General features: G+C 43.6%; 1 protein-coding gene across 1 annotated transcript in view; it reads left to right on the top strand.

Annotated features, from left to right (window-relative positions):
• Positions 1–21,081, top strand: part of LOC114658713 (interferon-induced protein 44-like) — a 49,929-nt gene that overhangs the window by 14,005 nt on the left and 14,843 nt on the right. Inside the window, exons 4-6 of the mRNA XM_028810753.2 lie at positions 1,315–1,510; positions 11,472–11,624; positions 17,231–17,399. Of these exons, the coding sequence (XP_028666586.1) occupies positions 1,315–1,510; positions 11,472–11,624; positions 17,231–17,399 (518 nt within the window). The remainder of the gene's footprint in view (positions 1–1,314; positions 1,511–11,471; positions 11,625–17,230; positions 17,400–21,081) is intronic.

Here is a 21,081-nt window from a genome sequence, read left to right as displayed (position 1 = left end):
AAAATCTAACCTTTAACCTTTGCCTTGATACTCCTGATACCTTCCTCTAGGTATTCCATCCACACTGCACTCTGTGAGTTATCTTTGCATCTCACGTTCCATCTCAGGCTACCACTCATCTCTCAGGAGGGTTGAACTTTAGTTACCAGTGGTTTTGAATGGCAAATGCAACAGACATTTGCCAAATGTGTGGAAAACAATCTCTAGTTAAGCAAAGTAAAAGTATGCCAGTGCAAAAGTTAATATTCATGAGCCATCTGTACAAACCTTCACCATTTGTTTCTGCTCTACAGGTTTCAATAAATAACGAATGGGTTTTTATCACATTTTTTTGGCTTTATTGTAACTCCATTTTGTACTCAAGGCTCCTGTTGCCTGCCCTTTTATTAATTGGGTATCTCTGTTTTTGAATCTACTCATGGTGGAACCCCTTCCCTCAGCAGCTCATTCTTCACAAGATAGCAGTGATGAACTCAAACTCTAGGCCTTTGGATTTCAGAAAACCCCTTTCAGCCAAAGGAGCTCATGACAGACTTTTTTGGCCCCCCAGCCAGTTGGCTACTAACCTATGAGGGACCTCTTACAGTACCTAGCAGCGGGATCCACCTCATTCTGGCTCAGCCCATTGTATTATTTTGTACCCTTGTTATGGCTGTGACCTTTGACCATTGCACTCCTCAAGCACTTGCCTGTTTGGATCTTCTCCACTGGCATGCTTGCAGTCTTTTAACTAAACTGTAATGATGCTCAGTTATTCATTTATTTGACAAGTTGCACAATGCCTTTCAAAGTTTCGTAGACTATCAGTTTTATCAGAAGATTAATTTAAGTCTAACTTCCTTTGGTCTATGGTGGAATCCTGGGTTTAAATTCCATGCTTAATCATCGTCTGAGTAGAGTCTTCACACATCTGTAAGAATTTCTCCCCCCCGGTTTTCCACTCACCACCCCACATCAGGTTAGGTCAATTGGTGACTCTAAACTGAAACTGGCCTGATGTTACCAAGATGGGCTCTGACTTTGTACAGCCCTGAACTGAATGAGACAAGTTGGTTATTCCATGTAGTTCTATCATGCATGAGCATGTATGAATGTCTGTCTCTGCTTGAGACTTTGAGCATTTAATGCTCTCTTGTAAATGTCCCCATTTCTAGCTTTGGTTTTAATCTTCTAATTTATGAACAGCTTGGAGACATTAAAGTTTTTGAGACTTTGTTGAAACAGACAAGATTAATTGTGGTTAGTGTGGCTTGGGCTTTCCTGCAAATGGCAGTGAACATTCCTCACCAACTTTGCTTCTCGCTTCCATAACAGCACCAAGAGCAAGCTCCTCTTTGAAATCAGGAATTACAAGACAGGTTTATCCTCTGTGCAGAAGCCAAGGATCTTACTGGTAGGACAGGTTGGAGCTGGAAAGTCGAGCTTCTTCAACTCAGTGAATTCTGTTTTCAGAGGATACACCTTCTCTCAGGCCGATGCGGGACCACGTAGCACCAGTGTCACCAAGAAGGTAAGAATCCATTCGTTGCTTTGTAAAAGATCATATTCTCCTGCTTTAACTTATTTATGGGCAGATGGTTGTGTCACAGAATTGATGGCAATGAGCTATTATGAAACCACTGTGAGAACAAGGAATGTCGGTAGGTAGAGATGATGGTCAGAATTGCTCAACTGAAGCCTCCTGTCCTTTCTCCATATCTGCGGTCACTTTAGCTACATTAAGTGTGTCCACAACATGCTGTGTGCATATCAACATTATTTGTTATGACATCAGATGTGAGCAGGTCTTCTCACAAATGAAAATGAGTAAAAGCAAGAAGTGCTGTGGAGGTGATGCACAAAACCTTGGACTCCAACTCCAGGTTGGTCTCGTCCGTTACGGGAGATGGACATCTGAAGCGGAGCTCCATTAGCAGCGGCTTTATTTTTTCTCTTGTTTCTTATTATCCTGTATTTACCCAACCCGAGGAGTTTCTACTACAGTTTATAAACATAAGCAACAAGAAAGGGGGTCAGAAAGAAATGGAAAAGAAATCTAAAGCTACATCCAAGTCTAGACAGGCATTAAGTCCAAGTGCAAGGTACGGCCTTTCAGAGACTGACCTGGAACAGACAGGCGAAAGCACAGACTCCCCAGGACCCTGCTTCGCTGCATTGTCTCCTGTCAAGAGTGAAAATGGGAGCGAATGTGCAAGTGATGCAGGTCACAATAGCTCACTGATTCCAGAAAATTACTTGAATCTGCACTTTCATCTACTCCTCGCGAACCGGAAGCATCAGCTGTAACGGAGATTGCCTCTTCACCAGCGGAGCACAAAAGCCAAAATGATCTGTCCGAACCGAAGGTAATGATCACAACAATAGCCACGGCCATAAATGAGATCAAGAAAGACATTCAGAAAAATATGAAGAAAGAAAGCGAGAAGACCTATGAGAAGCTGTGGCTGGAGATGCAGGAGATGTGGTAGGATAATACAGACTTGGAAAAATGTAATCGCTTTGATGCAGCCTTTAAAGGTATGCTTGGAAAAATTGAGGAACACATTCAGGAAAATGCATCCAAACTGAGAGCACTTGCCAATCAGCTGGAAGAAGTTAAGCAGACATTCACAACTCGAATTGAAACAGCTGAATATTTGGCATCTATCACTGATGGAAAAGCTGCAGCTGCGATTTCCGAATGTAAAAATCTCAGAGACAGACTTGCTGCTCTGGAAGATGGATGCAGAAGGAATAATATTGCAATCGAAGGTCTACCTGAGAATCATGAAAGTCCAAACCCAGTGAAATTCGTAGCTGAACTATTCTCAAAAATAATTGGAGAGGACTTTAAATCAGATACCGAGATAGCAGCAGCTTATCGCATACGTGGATCAAATACCTCTAAACCTAGGACTCAAGTTGTTTGCTTCAAGAGATTACAATTTAAGCTTAATGTAATGGCACTTCTCAGACAGAAGCAAGAGATTATATTTGAAAATAACCACATTCGTATTTTCCCTGATTTCTCACCCTCAACAGCTGCTAAACGTTCAGCCTTCTACAACATTAAACAGCTGTTACGGAAAGCTGATATCGGATACAGCCTCTTGTATCCTGCCAAACTGAAGTGGATATTCAAGACAAATATTACGTCTTCACCACTATGGAGGAAGCAGAAAATGAGTTAAGAAAACTGATCCCAACACTTTTTTGAAATACGATCAAGAGTCGCATCCTCTCATGGCATGAAAAGAAGATATTACCTGCTTTCTGATCTGCTTGCAATGATACTGGTACCGTAGTTATACATCCTTTTCTCTTCTCGGCCACTTTCTGTTCATGTTTTAATTACAATTATAGGCATATGTGTGGAAGAAATTAAAATAGTTTTTTTTTTTTTTTTCACTACTCTAAAGGAGACTGTTTAACATAATGCCTTTGGTTTATTGTTATTGTTATTATTGCATTAGGGTTTACTATGCTTATCCAGGGCCACTTTTTAACACCACTCCCTGGGTTTACTGTCTTAATATTTCAAGACTGTTGAAGATTATATTTTGTGCTTATAGTATTTAGACTCTTCCCATGGGCTCACCACCTATGGGAGGGGCCAAGGAGGTCGGGTGCAGTGTGAGTTGGGTGGTGGCCGAAGGCGGGGACCTTGGCGGTCCGATCCTCGGCTACAGAAGCTGGCTCTTTGGACGTGGAATGTCACCTCTCTGAAGGGTAAGGAGCCTGAGCTTGTGCGTGAGGTTGAGAGGTTCCGGCTAGATATAGTCGGGCTCACCTCAACGCACAGCTTGGACTCTGGAACCAATCTCCTTGAGAGGGGCTGGACTCTCTACCACTCTGGAGTTGCCCCCGGTGAGAGGTGCCGAGCGGGTGTGGGTATACTTATTGCCCCCCGACTTGGAGCCTGTACATTGGGGTTTACCCCGGTAGAAGAGAGGGTAGCCTCCCTCCGCCTTCGGGTGGGGGGACGGGTCCTAACTGTTGTTTGTGCGTATGCCCCGAACAGCAGTTCAGAGTACCCACCCTTTTTGGAGTCCCTAGAGGGTGTGCTAGAAGGCATACCTTCTGGGGACTCCCTCGTTCTGCTGGGAGACTTCAATGCTCACGTGGGCAATGACAGTGAGACCTGGAAGGGCGTGATTGGGAGGAATGGCCCCCCTGATCTGAACCCGAGTGGTGTTTTGTTATTGGACTTCTGTGCTCGTCACTGATTGTCCATAACGAACACCATGTTCAAGCATAGGGGTGTTCATATGTGCACTTGGCACCAGGACACCCTAGGCCTCAGTTTGATGATCGACTTTGTGGTCGTGTCGTCGGACTTGCGGCCACATGTCTTGGACACTCAGGTGAAGAGAGGGGCGGAGCTATCAACTGATCACCACCTGGTGGTGAGTTGGCTTCGATGGTGGGGGAGGATGCCGGTCAGGCCTGGTAGGCCCAAACGTGTTGTGAGGGTCTGCTGGGAACGTCTGGCAGAGCCCCCTGTCAGAAGTAGCTTCAACTCCCACCTCTGGCAGAACTTCGACCATATCCCGAGGGAGGTGGGGGACATTGAGTCCGAATGGGCCATGTTCCGTGCCTCTATTGTTGAGGCGGCTGACCGGAGCTGTGGCCGTAAGGTGGTCGGTGCCTGTCGTGGCGGCAATCCCCGAACCCATTGGTGGACACCGGCGGTGAGGGATGCCGTCAAGCTGAAGAAGGAGTCCTACCGGTCCCTTTTGTCCTGTGGAACTCTGGAGGCAGCTAATAGGTACCGGCAGGCCAAGCGGAATGCAGCTTCGGTGGTTGCTGAGGCAAAAACTCGGGCATGGGAGGAGTTTGGGGAGGCCATGGAGAACGACTTTCGGACGGCTTCGGGGAGATTCTGGTCCATTGTCCGGCGTCTCAGGAGGGGGAAGCAGTGCAGTGTCAACACTGTATATGGTGGTGATGGTGCGCTGCTGACCTCGACTTGGGACGTTGTGGGTCGGTGGGGGGAGTACTTCGAAGACCTCCTCAATCCCAATAACATGCCTTCCAATGAGGAAGCAGAGCCTGGGGACTCGGAGGTGGGCTTCCCCATCTCTGGGACTGAGGTCACCGAGGTGGTCAAAAAACTCCTTGGTGGCAGGGCCCCGGGGGTGGATGAGATACGCCCGGAGTTCCTCAAGGCTCTGGATGTTGTAGGGCTGTCTTGGTTGACACGTCTCTACAACATCGCATGGACATCAGGGACAGTGCCTCTGGATTGGCAGACCGGGATGGTGGTCCCCCTTTTTAAGAAGGGGGACCGGAGGGTGTGTTCCAACTACAGAGGGATCACACTCCTCAGCCTCCCTGGAAAAGTCTATTCGGGGGTCCTGGAGAGGAGGGTCCATCGGATAGTCGGACCTTGGATTCAGGAGGAACAGTGTGGTTTTCGTCCTGGTCGCGGAACAGTGGACCAGCTCTACACCCTTGGCAGGGTCCTGGAGGGTGCATGGGAGTTCGCCCAACCGGTCTACATGTGCTTTGTGGACTTGGAAAAGGCGTTCGACCGTGTTCCTCGGGGGATCCTGTGGGGGGTGCTCCGGGAGTATGGAGTACCGGACCCCCTGATAAGGGCGGTTCAGTCCCTGTACAACCGGTGTCAGAGCTTGGTCCGCATTGCTGGCAGTAAGTCGAACCCGTTTCCAGTGAGAGTTGGACTCCGCCAGGGCTGCCCTTTGTCACCGATTCTGTTCATAACTTTTATGGACAGAATTTCTAGGCGCAGCCAGGGTGTTGAGGGGGTCCGGTTTGGTGGACTCAGGATTGGGTCACTGCTTTTTGCAGATGATGTTGTCCTGTTTGCTTCATCAGGCCGTGATCTTCAGCTCTCTCTGGATCGGTTCGCAGCTGAGTGTGAAGCGGCTGGGATGGGAATCAGCACCTCCAAATCCGAGACCATGGTCCTCAGCCGGAGAAGGGTGGAGTGCCCTCTCAGGGTTGGGAGCGAGATCCTGCCTCAAGTGGAGGAGTTCAAGTATCTCGGGGTCTTGTTCACGAGTGAGGGAAGAATGGAGCGTGAGATCGACAGGCGGATCGGTGTGATGCGGGCTCTGCATTGGTCTGTCGTGGTGAAAAAGGAGCTGAGCCATAAGGCAAAGCTCTCAATTTACCGGTCGATCTATGTTCCTACCCTCACCTATGGTCATGAGCTATGGGTAGTGACCGAAAGAACGAGATCGCGAATACAAGCGGCTGAAATGAGTTTCCTCCGCAGGGTGTCTGGGCTCTCCCTTAAAGATAGGGTGAGAAGCTCAGTCATCCGGGAGGGGCTCAAAGTAGAGCCGCTGCTCCTCCGCATCGAGAGGAGTCAGATGAGGTGGCTCGGGCATCTGATCAGGATGCCTCCTGGACGCCTCCCTGGTGAGGTGTTCCGGGCACGTCCAACCGGGAGGAGGCCCCGGGGAAGACCCAGGACACGCTGGAGGGACTATGTCTCCCGGCTGGCCTGGGAATGCCTCGGGATTCTCCCGGAAGAGCTAGAAGAAGTGGCCGGGGAGAGGGAAGTCTGGGCATCTCTGCTCAAGCTGCTGCCCCCGCGACCCGACCTCGGATAAGCGGGAGACAATGGATGGATGGATGGAGTATTTAGACTTTATTGGCAATAGATATCTCTACTTTTTAATCCTCAAACGCCGATGCTGGGGTGCTTGTTTTGTTTTGGATGTGCTTTGTCTCTAGGTATGTCAAATGACTGGGACTTTGTGAAGTGGGGTCCAGTCTCACATGGGGAGGCAAAATGGGGGGATAAGGGGGGGAGATAAAGACAGCAAGCTATATCTAATCTATCCTTTTAATCCTTATAATTATAATTACCAACTAAACAATAGGCTGCATGTCAATATCTTGTGGGAAAATTGGAAATTAAGGTTAAAGCTGTCTCACTTCCAATTAAGACTACAAAATGACATCAAAAATTCAGAATCAATGTCTCCATGGCGAGACAGTTAACGTTGTGAGCTGGAATGTTAAAGGCCTGAATCATGAATTTAAGAGAAAGAAAATATTCTCTCACCTAACCCACTTCCAAAGCAAGGATCAGTTCCGGCTGCAAAAAGACTGGACTGGCCAAATGTTCCATTTGTTTTCAATCCTATTTTTTGTAAAAATTGATGTATTTGTATGGAATGATTACAATAAAATCAATAAAATTAAAAAAAAGAAAAAAAAGAAGAAGTGCTGTGGAGTTGGTGCACAAAACCTTGGACTCAAACTCTGACTCCTCAATTTATGGTGCCACCATCTCCAGTGCTGCTACAACTTTTACAATCATTTTAAAAGAAATAAATTCCATTAATAATTCATTACATTTATATAGCGCTTTTCTCAGTACTCAAAGCGCTATCCACACAGGGAGGAACCGGGAAGCGAACCCACAATCTTCCACAGTCTCCTTACTACAAAGCAGCAGCACTACCACTGTACCACCTGTGAGGACATAAACATTCCTTTTCAAGAGTAAAGCATCATTTTAATGTAAAATGTAAGTTAATGTAATAAGAAAGATTGCATTAAATGAAATAAAAATATTTTGTAGAAGATTATAAAAATCCAAATGCAAAATGTCCTAACACCTTGTTCTTAAAAACAGAATTTCTTCTGTCAAGTCCTCCTTTATACAGTAGAAATCCTTAAATCTGGTTTGATTTACTTCAGTGCAGAGCACAACCTCCCAATACTGACATGGGTGGGCAGCACTTCTGTCACAGGTCAAGCCACATCGCCAATAATCTCTTGGTGAGCTGGGATGACTTCTTCTACTGTCACTTTTAATTAGTGGCCATACTTTTCCACTTCTTTATATTTGTTTAAAAAGTCTTGTTAAAATGTCTAAATTTGCACATCTAATGGTTGTTTTGCTTAAGCGGCATTACAGTGATCCCTCGCTATATCGCGCTTCATCTTTCGCAGCTTCACTCCATCGCGGATTTTAAATGTAAGCATATGTGAATATATATCGCAGATTTTTCACTGCTTCGCGGATGTCTGCGATCTACAGTACGTGTGCTTCCTCAGTTGATTTGCCCATTTGAATTCAAACAAGGGACGCATTTGAATTGAAACAAGGGACACTATTGGCGGATGGCTGAGAAGCTACCCAATCAGAGCACGCGGTTAAGTTCCTGTGTGCTGCTGATTGGCTCAGCGACGGAGTGCTGCATTGACCAGGAAGTACTAATCTCACTCATGTTGCATTAACGTGCACAAGCGCCAACAGAAGATGCAAATGATTGCAGAAAAGGTAAAAGTTTTGGATATGTTGAAGGAAGGAAACAGCTACACCGCTGCAGGACACCATTACAGCATAAATGAGTCCACGATTCTTTTTATTTAAAAAGAGGAAAAGCATAAAAGATCTACGGCCGCAGTGTCTTTTAACCAGGGCACAAAATGAGTTGCAAGTAGACGTTTTAAGGCAGTAGTCTGGATGGAATCTGCTTTAGGGATTTGGATTGAAGAGTGCTGGAAGAAGAACAACGGCGGTGCTAAACAGTCGCCTGAAGAGGCTCCTTTAGAAGAGCTGTAATGCTATCCTTTGTTGTGCAGTAAAATTAAACTCATCGTTATCGGACAAGTCGTCGTGTCATTGTTGGTGAGTAACCATAATTAATGATTTACATACAGTACTTATTACATGTACATAGTTTAGTGTCACTGTATACAATTTTTCTTGCATTGTACGTATTTATTGCTGGTGGCCTGTCTGTCGTAATGGCTGTAACATATGTGATATCGGAGATGCTCGATATCTTTAAAATAATATTTAGGTTTTACTGTATGTGAACTGTGTTTACATACATAATTTCAACGAATCTTACCTAATATATAAGAGAATACAAAGGGTTTATGCTGTATAATTGTGCGTGAAATGTTTATAATAGTGTGGGAGAGTTTATAAGGGCTTAAAATATATAAAAATAACCATATAAACATATGGTTTCTACTTCGCGGATTTCCTTATTTCGCGGGTGGCTCTGGAACGCAACCCCCGCGATGGAGGAGGGATTACTGTACTCTTCAAAGGATGATTCTGAGCTACCAAGGCTCCTTGGTCCTGTGGTTCAGGAGTTATAGGTAGTACCTGTGACCCTTTCCTCCCTTCCTTTAACAATTAGTCGGTGTTCAACTAAATTCGGCTCATGGGATCAGCGTAAATAGCAGCTAACAGGATTTAATTATCCAGCAAGAGACCCTCTCTTTTTTTCTACACCAAAGACACAATGCCATCAGCATTTACCCTAATTTGGCAAAACAATGCTGTCTGGCCAGAGCTGTGCGGATTTCTAGAGACCCTACTTATCCTGCCTCTGAACTCTTTTCCCTCATGCCCTCAAGCAGAAGGTACCACAGCCTGAAATGTAGAACTACCAGGTTTAAAAACAGTTTTTTTCCTACTGCCGTTCGTCTTTTAAATGAAGCATTCTAGTATTTTATTGTAGGCTGATTTTAACTTTGTGTTTTTATTAATGTCTTGTGCATCGTATTTTCGTTCTGCAGCACATCTTGGATGTTCTGCTGAATGACAAATAAAATTGAATTGAATTTACTCTTCCACTTTTGTTCAGGAGATATATCACATGTCTCCACTCCGACAACAATCTACCAGGTGTTAAATCTTCAGATTGCAATGTCTTCATGACAGTAAAAGGGTGAGAAAACAGACTTTCTAATTGTGTCACTTATTAGTGAAACATTTTCGTTATCCAGATCTTCAAGAAAGATTTTGAGTTCAAGCAAATGCTTGATCATCAAATACAGTAAGTGCTTCTTGATCCAAAATGGCTCAGATTCCAGCACGCCTCTGTAGAATAAGAGTAGCTGTGTGATGATCGTTCAACCCATCTCTTATTGCTGGTTCCAGTGTATGCACAGCGCAATACATATGCTGAACTGGAAATAGCTTCTTCAGCAATATTGCCTATATCATGTCGCATTTACTGTATATGGACTCTTTTGTGGGAAGAACACAGCTAGTAATGTGCTATCCCTGCTTCACCACCCTTTAGAGGGATCTCTTCTCCTGTAGGCTCTGGTGCTCCAGCACCAGACTGTGATCCCTCCTGAAGTATCTGAGGAAGTTGAAGGGGCACATGCTGTGCTTTTCTAATGATGGTAGTAGTGTTTTGTGACCATTTTAGTTCTCTGAGATGTGGAGACCAAGAGATCTGAAAATCTCTCCACCACGGACCCCTCAATGCAGACTGGTGAGTGATTCATTGGTCCCCTCCTGAATGAAGGTAAGGTTGTTGATATGACACCAGTTAGCCAGCTTATTGATCTTCTGATGGTATGCAGTCTTATCGTTGTTCATGATGAGACCAGAAAATGTAATTAGAACATTAGAACATTTGAACAATCTAGACAAGAACAGGTGAGTTTTGAAAGTCCTTTCTTGGTCACTTATTACATGTGTCTGTGATTCTCTTCCTAGTGTTTATCTGAAATATACTCTTCACAAGTTTCCAATTGTGTCTCCGTGTTCTTGATGACTCTTGATTCTTTTGTGGGAAGAACACAGCCTGCGATGTGCTGTCCCTGCTTCACCACCCTTTATAAGGATCTCTTCTGTAGGCTGTGATGTTCCAGTACATGAATGTGATCCCTCCTGATGTATCTGAGGAAGTGAAGGGGCTGCTGTGCTTTTCTAATGATGGCAGTAGTGTTTTGTGGCCATTTTAGTTTCTCTGAGATGTGGAGACCGAGAGATCTGAAACTCTCTCCACCACTGACCCCTCAATGCAGACTGGTGAGTGATTCACTGGTCCCCTCCTGAAGTCCAGGAATCATATCTTTAGTTGAGTTTATGTTCAAGGTAAGGTTGTTGATGTGACACCAGTTAGCCAGATTATTGATCTTCTGATGGTATGCAGTCTCATCGTTGTTCATGATGAGACCAGAAAATGTAATTTGAACATTAGAACATTTGAAGAGTCCAGACAAGAAAAGGCCATTCAGCTCAGCAAAGCTCGCCGGTCCTCTTCACGTAATTCTTCCAAAATAACATCAAGTCGAGTTCTGAAGCCCTCCATAATCCTACTGTCCAACACACTACTTGGTCACTTATTCCATGTGTCTGTGTTTCCCTTCCTAATGTTTGTGTGAAATTCACCCTTAACAAGTTTCTAAAGGTGTCTCTGTGTTCTTGATTAACTCATTTTGAAGTCACCGTTGCAATAAACTGGATTAACTTCCTCTATACAGTAAATGTAAACACTTCAATCAGGTCTCCTTTTAATCTCCTTTTGCTTAAAACTAAATTTTAATGTGTGTGTGAGTTTGCATTGTGGCAGACAGCATTCCTTTTGTTGTATCCAGCACTGGTGGAACAGGCTGGAGTACTTCATGATTAAGAACCAGATAAGGAAGTTTAGAAGATAAATTGTTGTACTGAAAATGATGTGAACTAATGACAGTCTTCATTATATTAGCAGGACTAAGCAGACGTCTCTTTCCGTTTCTGCCAACAGTACCGGTCTTACCCAGTGACTTATGGAAAAGGTGGGAAGGAACTGCCCTTCATATTCTGTGACACCATGGGTATGGAGACTGAACAAGACAAAGGCATTCAACTGAAAGACCTCATCAGTGTGATTAAAGGACATGTTCCTCAGCAATACAAGGTAACAGCTGTTGTCTCTTTGTGGAGTGAAGGCGATGTGTGACAAACGTATTGTGAGTGAGTCTAGGATCAGTCCTCAAATGAAGACAAATGGCTCACATACACAGCAGAAGATGTTTGCTTTATTCATGTCACACTGATGATTTCTTTCAGCTATCTTTGTACCTATTCATTGAACAAGACTAAGTGGGGCTGAAAAATGTGTTTTGTGCTAACTTGAAACTTTGAGTTATCCAATTGTTCATCTCTCCCTTGAGTGTTTTGTTCCAAATAAGGATGACATGTGGAGTTTCATTTATTAGACATGCTTCCAGCTTTGTCTCTCCAATTCTCTTTATGTTTTTTTTTCTTTTGTCTTCAATCTGTTTCAGATCTTCATCAGTATATGCTCTCTCATGCAAATATGATTTGGCAGTTGTGCTAAATGTATCCTCATGTTCATAGTCAGGTACATAGCTGTCTAAAGATGACAGCTTATTTGTCTATACCCTAAAAAATTGTACCTGTAAGCAGCTGAATCATTCTCAAAACAAAAATGGCATGTGTAGCATTCACAAAACGAGAAAAAAACATTTCCTACGTGGTGAAAGGTTGTCATCCAGAAATATAAGCAGTTCTCTTCTTTCAAAATGGCTGAATCTCAGAAGAACATTATGTTTGTCAAAAATGACATGAATATGCTCTTTTCTGATATTTCTTCAAGAAGCAAATCAATACTAAATATGAATCATGGATTGAAAACAGAAGCAACAGAACATAGAACATAACAAATTTGACAAATGAGACCATTCAGACCATCAAACCCGTTTGTTTAGCTAAAAGTTAAGCTGTCCTAACATCTCCAAGATGCTCCAGATCCATCTTAAAGATTTCCAAGGTTTCTCCATGTCAAGGTAGTTTGTTCCAAATTCCTACAAGTCTTTGCGTAAATAAGTGTTTCCTGGCTTTAGTCCTAAGTGCATGTCCCCTTAATTTCCATTGGTGTCTTCTATTCACTGTTAAGTTGGAAGAATTCTGCTGAATCTGCTTCATTGATGCCTTTGAGGATTTTGAAGACCTCCACTCATCACTAAACAGGTTTAGTTCTCTAAGTCTGCCACAGTAGGTCATGTCCTTTATTCCCATAATGCACCTGGTTGCTCTCCTCTGCACAGCTTCAAGTGTCTTTCTTATAGTGTGATGACCAGAATTGTACATCTCTCTATTATAAAATAAATCATGGTAGGGAGATGAGGGAGACGAGACGTGATCTTCTCGGAAGACAATTTGACATCCTGCGAGACAAGGCAGTGAGACAAAAGGACAGCTGCGGTACAGGCTTTTAAATGATCGACACGCAGTGCGACAAGCAGAACACGCACCTCGGCAGCAGCAGCACAAAGCCAGCAGTTGATCCTTCCGCATCTCCTTAGCAAGTGGCAAAGACATGATGTGGCTGGAGCGTAGTGTGCCTCCAGAGGGGTTGAGCAAAGCGATTGAGACGTGATCATCTTGGAGAGACACTTTGATGTCACGTGAGACTAGATATTATAACCTTAGGAAGCAAGACCCGTGAGACGGTAACTTTTGCACATCATGCCTTACTTACAAACAATTTAAAACAAGTTCACGGACATCTGACCTCGCAGTTGTTGGAATGCTTTTGGCAGACACACTTCATGTGCTCCCAGCTCTTAAAACGACAAGCGACAAGCAGGACATGCAGCTCACCAGCAGCAGCAGCAAGACAGCAGCTGATCAAACTGCATCTCCTTAGCATGCGTCCAGCCCCCCCCTTCACAACGCGAGCAGCGTTATATGTCCCACGAGAAAGAGATTTAACCATGCCCGGGGCCGGAAATAAAGGAGAAATATTATAGATATTGAAAATAATGCATATGTAACAATTCCCATGAAAATAACAATCTCTTTAAGTTGTATATCTGGTAAACCAAACCCGGGGGTGGGCGAGCGAAGCAAGCAGGGGGTGGAGCCACAGGGGACTGTACTTTCTCCGGTCCTGTTCAGCCTATATACATCGGACTTCCAATACAACCTGGAGTCCTACCACGTTCAAAAGTTCTCTGACGACACTGCTTTTGTGGGCTGCATCAAGAGTGGGCAGGAGGAGGAGTATAGGAACCTAATCAAGGACTTTGTTAAATGGTGCGACTCAAACCACCTACACCTGAACACCAGCAAAACAAAGGAGCTGGTGGTGGATTTTAGGAGGCCCAGACCCCTCATGGACCCCATGATCATCAGAGGTGACTGTGTGCAGAGGGTACAGACCTATAAATACCTGGGAGTGCAGCTGGACGATAAATTAGACTCGACTGCCAATACTGATGCTCTGTGTAAGAAAGGACAGAGCCGACTATACTTCATTAGAAGGCTGGCGTCCTTCAACATCTGCAATAAGATGCTGCAGATGTTCTATCAGACGGTTGTGGCGAGCGCCCTCTTCTACGCAGCGGTGTGCTGGGGAGGCAGCATAAAGAAGAGGGACGCCTCACGCCTGGACAAACTGGTGAGGAAGGCAGGCTCTATTGTTGGCATGGAGCTGGACAGTTTAACATCTGTGGTGGAGCGACAGGCGCTGAGCAGACTCCTGTCAATTATGGAGAATCCACTGCATCCACTGAACAGGATCATCTCCAGAAAGAGGAGCAGCTTCAGTGACAGACTGCTGTCACTGTCCTGCTCCACTGACAAACTGAGGAGATCGTTCCTTCCCACACTATGCAACTCTTCAATTCCACACATTGGTAAACGTTAACATTATTCAAAGTTATTGTCTGTTTTACCTGCATTTTTATTACTCTTTAATTTAATATTGTTTCTTTATCAGTATGCTGCTGCTGGAGTATGTGAATTTCCCCTTGGGATTAATAAAGTATCTATCTATCTATCTATCTATCTATCTATCTATCTATCTATCTATCTATCTATCTATCTATCTATCTATCTATCTATCTAATACAAAATAATGTAATAATAATAGAATTGTACATAATTGTGTTATATAGTCTCTGAGCATCACATCTCTTAATTCATATTTCACAGTTTTTATGGTGTAACCTAACATTTTATTTGCCTTTTAACAACTTCTGCACATTGCTTAGGTGTCCAATGACCTTCTTCCGGCATCACTTCCAGGTGTGGTGGAAGTGCTGCCAAACAGGGCTCAGTAAACGTCCAGACGCCCCCTGGCAGTGACCACAGGCCTCAGAAGGGTTGAGCTTCCAAAACCTGTAGCATGCTGTAAGCTGAGGGGCTGTCCTCTGTCATTCAGGGGAGATAATGTCCTAGATATGCTTTCTCACCTTGGCCATTCCATTGTCGAGATGTCTCAGCTGGGTAAAGGCCCCAGCCATCCGGCACACCACATAAACCCCTAAATCTTTTTCAGAGGTTGCTTCCTGTAGCTAAGTGTTTCCCATCTTGTATTTATAGTTGATTTATCTGTTGCCCATGTACAGCACTTTGCACTTTTTTACATTAAACTCTATTTTCCAAGTGTTTACCTGGTTCTGAAGCTCATCCAAGTCTTTTTGAACTGGTTTTCCTGCTGCCTCAGGGTCTGCTATTTGTGTCTGTTATCTGGTAAATTTGAAGGCTTTTGTTTTCTCAGTTTGACTGGTGCCACTTGAACCCATTTTAATCTGAAAGAACAGACATGGTATCTTTTTCAGAATTTATAACACAATTATAGAACACAATCTCATATGCCAAATGAAGGCCTGTGGGCAACCATGGACTACAAAGCATTGCCAGCTGTGTCCATAGATCTTCCTTGATGAGCTTAATAACTTCTTTGCTCCTTTTGAGCCTTGCAGCTCAGAGCTGCTGAGTGTTGAGATGTTTCTAGTGCTATTGGCAAGCAGAGCCATCCTGTGAGTGACTGAGGCCATCATGTGTAAAAGTTTTAAACTGGTTAAACCCTGCGAAAGCTGCTGACCAGACAACACCCAGTCCTGTGTCCTCAGGGCATGTGCCACCCAGCTGTCAAGGTTGTAAACTGACTTCATCTTGTCCCTGTCTTTATATACGGTTCCACAGCATTTTAAGAAAACCAAAATCAAGCCTATGCTAACGAAATCTTCTGTTTCCTGCCTGAGTAATTATTAGCCCTTCATATTAACCTCCATGGTGATAAAGTGTCTGGAGAAACTGGCCATGATCCACATTAGCCACAACATCCTTGCTACCCTACATCAGCTACAATTTGCATACGAGAGTAACAGATCTGTGGATGACGCTATTGCCCTCGCCTTGCATACTGGTCTGGGACATCTACACAGGAGAAACATCTCTGTTAGGAAGCTGTTCACTGAATAGAGCTCTGCCCTCCAGCCTGGTGCTAAATCTCAGAAACCTTGGTCAGAGCAGCTCCATCTATGGCTATGTGTTTGACCTCCTGATAAACAGACCCTAGCCAGTGAATTTTGGCTCCTCCACACTGTTCACCAATATCAGCATTCCACAAAGCTGCTGCCTCAGCCCCCTGCTAAACAAAATATTCACAGAGACCTGAGTAGCAAAGCATGTGGGCAAGAGAATCATCAAGTACATGGATGACATCACTGTAGTTGGCCTCATCAGCGAAAATGATGCGGCTGCCTACAGATGGGAGGTAAATGACCTGTCGGCGTACAGGAAAGCCATAACAACAGCATCTCCCTGAATGTTGGCAAAACAAAGGAAACCATTGTTGACTTTGGGAAGAACAAAGGCAGTCACACTCCACTCCACATCAACGGCTCACCTGTGCAGACAGTTAGCAGCGTCATCACCAACTACCTTTCATGGTCTGTCAGCACTACTCGCTTACTCAAAAAAGCTCAGCAAAGGCCTGAGGAAGATAAATAGCTTTGGCGTGGGAACCAAAAAACAAGTGAACTTTTACTGCGCACTATTGAAAGTATCTTGACCAGACGTGTCTCAGTGTGGTTTGGTAACCTGACTTGCTAGGGTTGCAAACGCAAACGCAGCCAAAGGACTGACCGCACAGCTTTTAAAATCATTGCAGATGACCTTCCACAACTTTATAGCATCCACTCAACCAGACATCTGAAGAGAGCTGAATCCATCATCTCTAACAACAGCCACCCAGTTCATCCCCTGTTTTTACTTCTGCCTTTCAGAAAGCCTCATCAGTCACTCCACTCACTTAAGGGACAGCTTCTCCTCCCAGGACATTAGGTCACTGAACTCCCAGTTACCTGATCCTACCTGCCCGGTACTGTACATACCTGCTGGTTTATGTGTAATTCTACTGTCCATTGCATCTGGACTGCCATCTACATTTTATTATTTAGTCTTCTTATTTATTTTCTACCACTCTTATTTATATACTCTATTTATTTAACATCATCTCCTTATTGCCTTACTGTATATTATCACCTGTCCTTTAATACTGTAGATATGTGAAGGTGTCCAATTTGAAATGGCTTGCTGACATGTTTGCTTCCAGTATTCACATGGTAATCTTTGTCAACAGATGGTACTTTCATTGCGCTACATCATCCATAATTGGTATCTTGAGTCAAATGACCTGATGCAGATCCCCATAGATTGAGTAGCATCCTCTTACCAGTAATTTTTCTTTGTTCTTCTGTGCATTAGTTTAATCCTACGGCGCCTTTAGAAAAACGCAACCCTTGCTTCAACACATCACCAAGTCTGTCTGAGAAGGTGCACTGCATCGTCTTTGTGGTAGATACAACCTCCTGCATTAGTGACACAGTGGTTAAGAAGATAACTGATGACATCCGACCAAAAGCCATTCAACTAGGTGAGCCAATCTGAGTCCATAGTCTTCCAGGGAAACTGAGACTATTTTATATTTTAAGGGTATTCAGATATTCTTTACTTATCCATATTGCACACTACCAGAGTTTTTGGAAGTTGTTTAGGTTTGGAAGGATTTAAGAGTTGTAGTGAACTTATCACTATCAACTGCGAAACAATGTTCAGAAGCCACTATGAAGGCCAACAAAATATCAGGTTCTATAGCGCCTTCATGTGTGGAGTACAAGACCAAGGAGCTTATGCCGCAGGTGTATAATGCAGTGGTGTACTGTATGTAGTTTTGGTCTCCACACTACAAAAATAACATAGTAACACTAGAAAAAGTCCATAGAATAGCGACTAGGCTGATTCCAGGACTGCAAGGGAGGAGTTATGAAGAAAGATTAAAAGAACTGAGTCTTTTCATCTTAAACAAAGGGAGATTAAGATGAGACATGACTAAAGTGTTTAAAATTATGAAGGGAAATAGTCCAGTGGATCAAGATTGTGACTTTAAAATGAGTCCATCAAGAACATGGGGACACAGTTGGAAAGTTGTTAAGTGTAAATTTCACAGAAACATGAAGAAGCTTTTCTTTACCCAAAGAACTAATAGACGCTTGGAATAAGTGACTCAATGGTGTGGTGAACAATAGGACTTTATGGACCTTCAAAACCCAACTTGATTTTATTTTTGAAGAACTAAGTGTATAGGACTGGTGAGCTTTGTTGGCCAGAATGGCCTGTTTTCATCCAGATTGTTCTAGTATTCTTATGTTGGCTGACTGGAGACTTTGACTTACTGACATCATCTTGTGAGTGGAAGAAGAACTGCTGAGAGTTTTGAATTTTGAGGCGTGAGAGTTAATTAAAAAATACATTTTTCTCCTAAAAACTCTGTGTTTTTGTTGGCAGTAAGGAGCCATGTGGGAATTTTTAAAGCTTTTTTCCCTTTAGAAGGTTTTTTTTTGTGCTTTTTTTTCACCTACACAGGAGCAAATGCAACTGAGTGTTTGGGGGAGCATTTGGAAAAGTTACTTGTTATTTGTATTCAAACTGGCATTAGTGAAATGGCAGTAAGCAGCAGTGGCTGACACCGACATCTCTTTAAGTACATAACTGTCATTGTAGTGACTAATAATTAAAAATAACAGAAACAATTTGTTATTGGGATTAAAAAAAAACAGCAGCTGACTTCAAAGAGGAATAGAGAAAGAATCAGCTGTATGTAGGCTGACAGTTAGCATTAAGATGCCAATGAGGCACAAGTGGCTGTAGGAGCAGACAAGACAGTAAGAAGGGAACTGGTAGAGAATATTCACTAAAAAGTTCTTCTAGATTGAGCAGTTCTTAGCAGTCAGGAAAGCAGAGCAGTTAAGAGGGCGGCAGTGTAAGGGTTCATTTATATGAAGGAATACACACTCTGCGAGTGGAGAGCTTTTAAGTAAAGAATAAGAGGGACGCAAAGATAGGAGAACAGACAGAGAAAAGTAAAGTATACTTAATAGAAGAATGATAGGCAGTTGAGGGAGAGAAGATTACAGGAGTTTAACGAGCCCAAAAGTGTAAAATAACTGTAGCCGCAGTTTAATTTCTTTGGCTTAACATTTTTTTTTAGTTTTACCATTTAAGTTAAATCATTTAATTTCAATAAAATATAAAAAGTTAAGGTAGTTTTAGTAATCCTAACTAAAATTTTAATAATGAGGCCAGTGCAATGCAAGTCCTGTTGGGTGTTGGACTTTTTAGATAATGGTTTGGTGGAGCCAGTCGTCTATAAGGGCTACATCTGCAGGAGATGCCAGCTGACCCAGCACCTCGAGCTCAGGGTCACTGAACTGGAGGTGGAGGAGGAGGAGGAGGAGTAGTTGGCTGTCCTGCGTTGTAGTAGAGAATTGGCAGACCTGGCCCAGGTGTCCTTTAGAATGATAGTTTGCACCTCTAAGGAGGCTCGGGAGGAGACCCCAGACCAGACAGGTAGACAGGAAGACACAGTCACAAAGCACAAGGCATAGGGGGAAGACTGTCTAGGGGGATTCAACCTCAGGAATTGCAAGTGTCAAACCATTTTCAGGTTCTCGCAGAGCTGGACAGTATCTCTACAGAGTCTGCAGTGGTAGGCAGGCATGAGGAGCCCCAGTGGACCACCTCAAAAACAGTTCCCAGAAATATTTAGTGATAGATGGGGACTCAGTCATTAAGGGGGATTGAAGTGCAGATTTGCTCCAGAGACACAGAGTTTCTCACAATGTTTTACTGTCCCTGTGCACAAGTGGGAGACCTCCTTGCAAGGGCAGATAGATTCTTGGCCAGAGTGGACGTGGATCTAGTTGTCATTGTCCATGTTGAAACAAATGAAACACATAATGGTAGTCTGTCAGTTCTCAGACTCAAAGAGTTAGGTGCCAAGCTGAGGAGCAGAACTGACATGGTGGTCTTCTCTGAAGTTCTGCCTGTGCCATGTGCCGATTCAGTTAAGACTGAGGAGATCAGAAGGCTTAACGTGTGGCTCAAATCTTGGTGCAGGGTAGAAGGGTGTAGGCTTATGGGGCACTGGGACTCCTTTTGGAACAAATAGAACATGTTCCGCCATGATGGGTTACATCTGAACTGGAGGGGCACCAATGTATTGGGGAGGCATATGAGTAGGCGAGTTGAGGATTGTTAAAGCTAGGGAATGGTGGGCAGGGAGTTTAGGGCAGGCCAAGTTTAGATCTATACATGGAGGAACAAACAAGAGTGTAGAAATAAAAATGCATAGTAATGTAAATACTAACCCAACACTTAAATGTAGAAGGAGTAACACATTAAAAATAGCTTGCCTTAATGCTAGAAGCATCAAAAATAAGGTAAGTGAGTTAGAGTTATATGTAGCAGAGCATAATCATGATATTATAGCAATAACGGAAATCTGGCTAAATAACAAAGGTGGGGGTAAGTATAACATAGAGGGAGACACATTTTCAGGAAGGAGAGACAGAACAGAAAAGGAGGTGGGGTTGCTGTTTATATCAAACAAAATTTTAATGCAAGTCCTCTTCAGTTTGATGATGAGCCCCATCTTAGTGAGGACATGTGGCTTCATCTGGAAAGCATTTGAGAAAGAGGTCTTATTTTAGGAGTGCATTACAGACTGCCCAATGCAGAGAGTTATTTCAATGCATATCTTTTTGGCAATTTTAAAAAGTCAATATTAAAAACTAATATTGTAATGCTGAGCAGCTAGAAGGTCATATTTGGAAGGAGGTAGAGAGAAAGAATTGAGTTTAGGTGGACAAAAGCACACAATCATGTTAAGCAGATGATGCATTTTTTAATGCTTTCTGTTACACTAGTGACCTTTTTATTACTTTCTCTAAATTTCTGAATATACAGAGTGTGTCTGTTGTATTACACCCTAATGCCATTGTGGGTGTACAGGCGTGAGCTGGAGGTTCAGCCACTGATGTGTATTTAACCCTTTTGGCCCTGACATCCTTTTACTAGTATATGCAGCCGTTTTTGTAAAGCAGAGGTATGTTTTCAGCCTTTGGAACAAGGCGTGCTGCTATTAGCACAGACTGGAGAGAGATGGCAGTTGCTTTGGGTGCCGCCAGGTGGCATACAGTCCGCGAAACACAGAAGTGAAAATGGGCACATAGTAAGTAGCTCCACTTTCAATTTTATTTCCTCAAGAAGATTGAAGT

Source organism: Erpetoichthys calabaricus, chromosome 10 (genome assembly GCF_900747795.2).
Source record: "Erpetoichthys calabaricus chromosome 10, fErpCal1.3, whole genome shotgun sequence".
Classification (NCBI taxonomy): Eukaryota; Metazoa; Chordata; class Cladistia; order Polypteriformes; family Polypteridae; genus Erpetoichthys; species Erpetoichthys calabaricus.
Note: the sequence above shows the minus strand (reverse complement) of the source record. Positions and strands in the feature narration are given on the sequence as shown.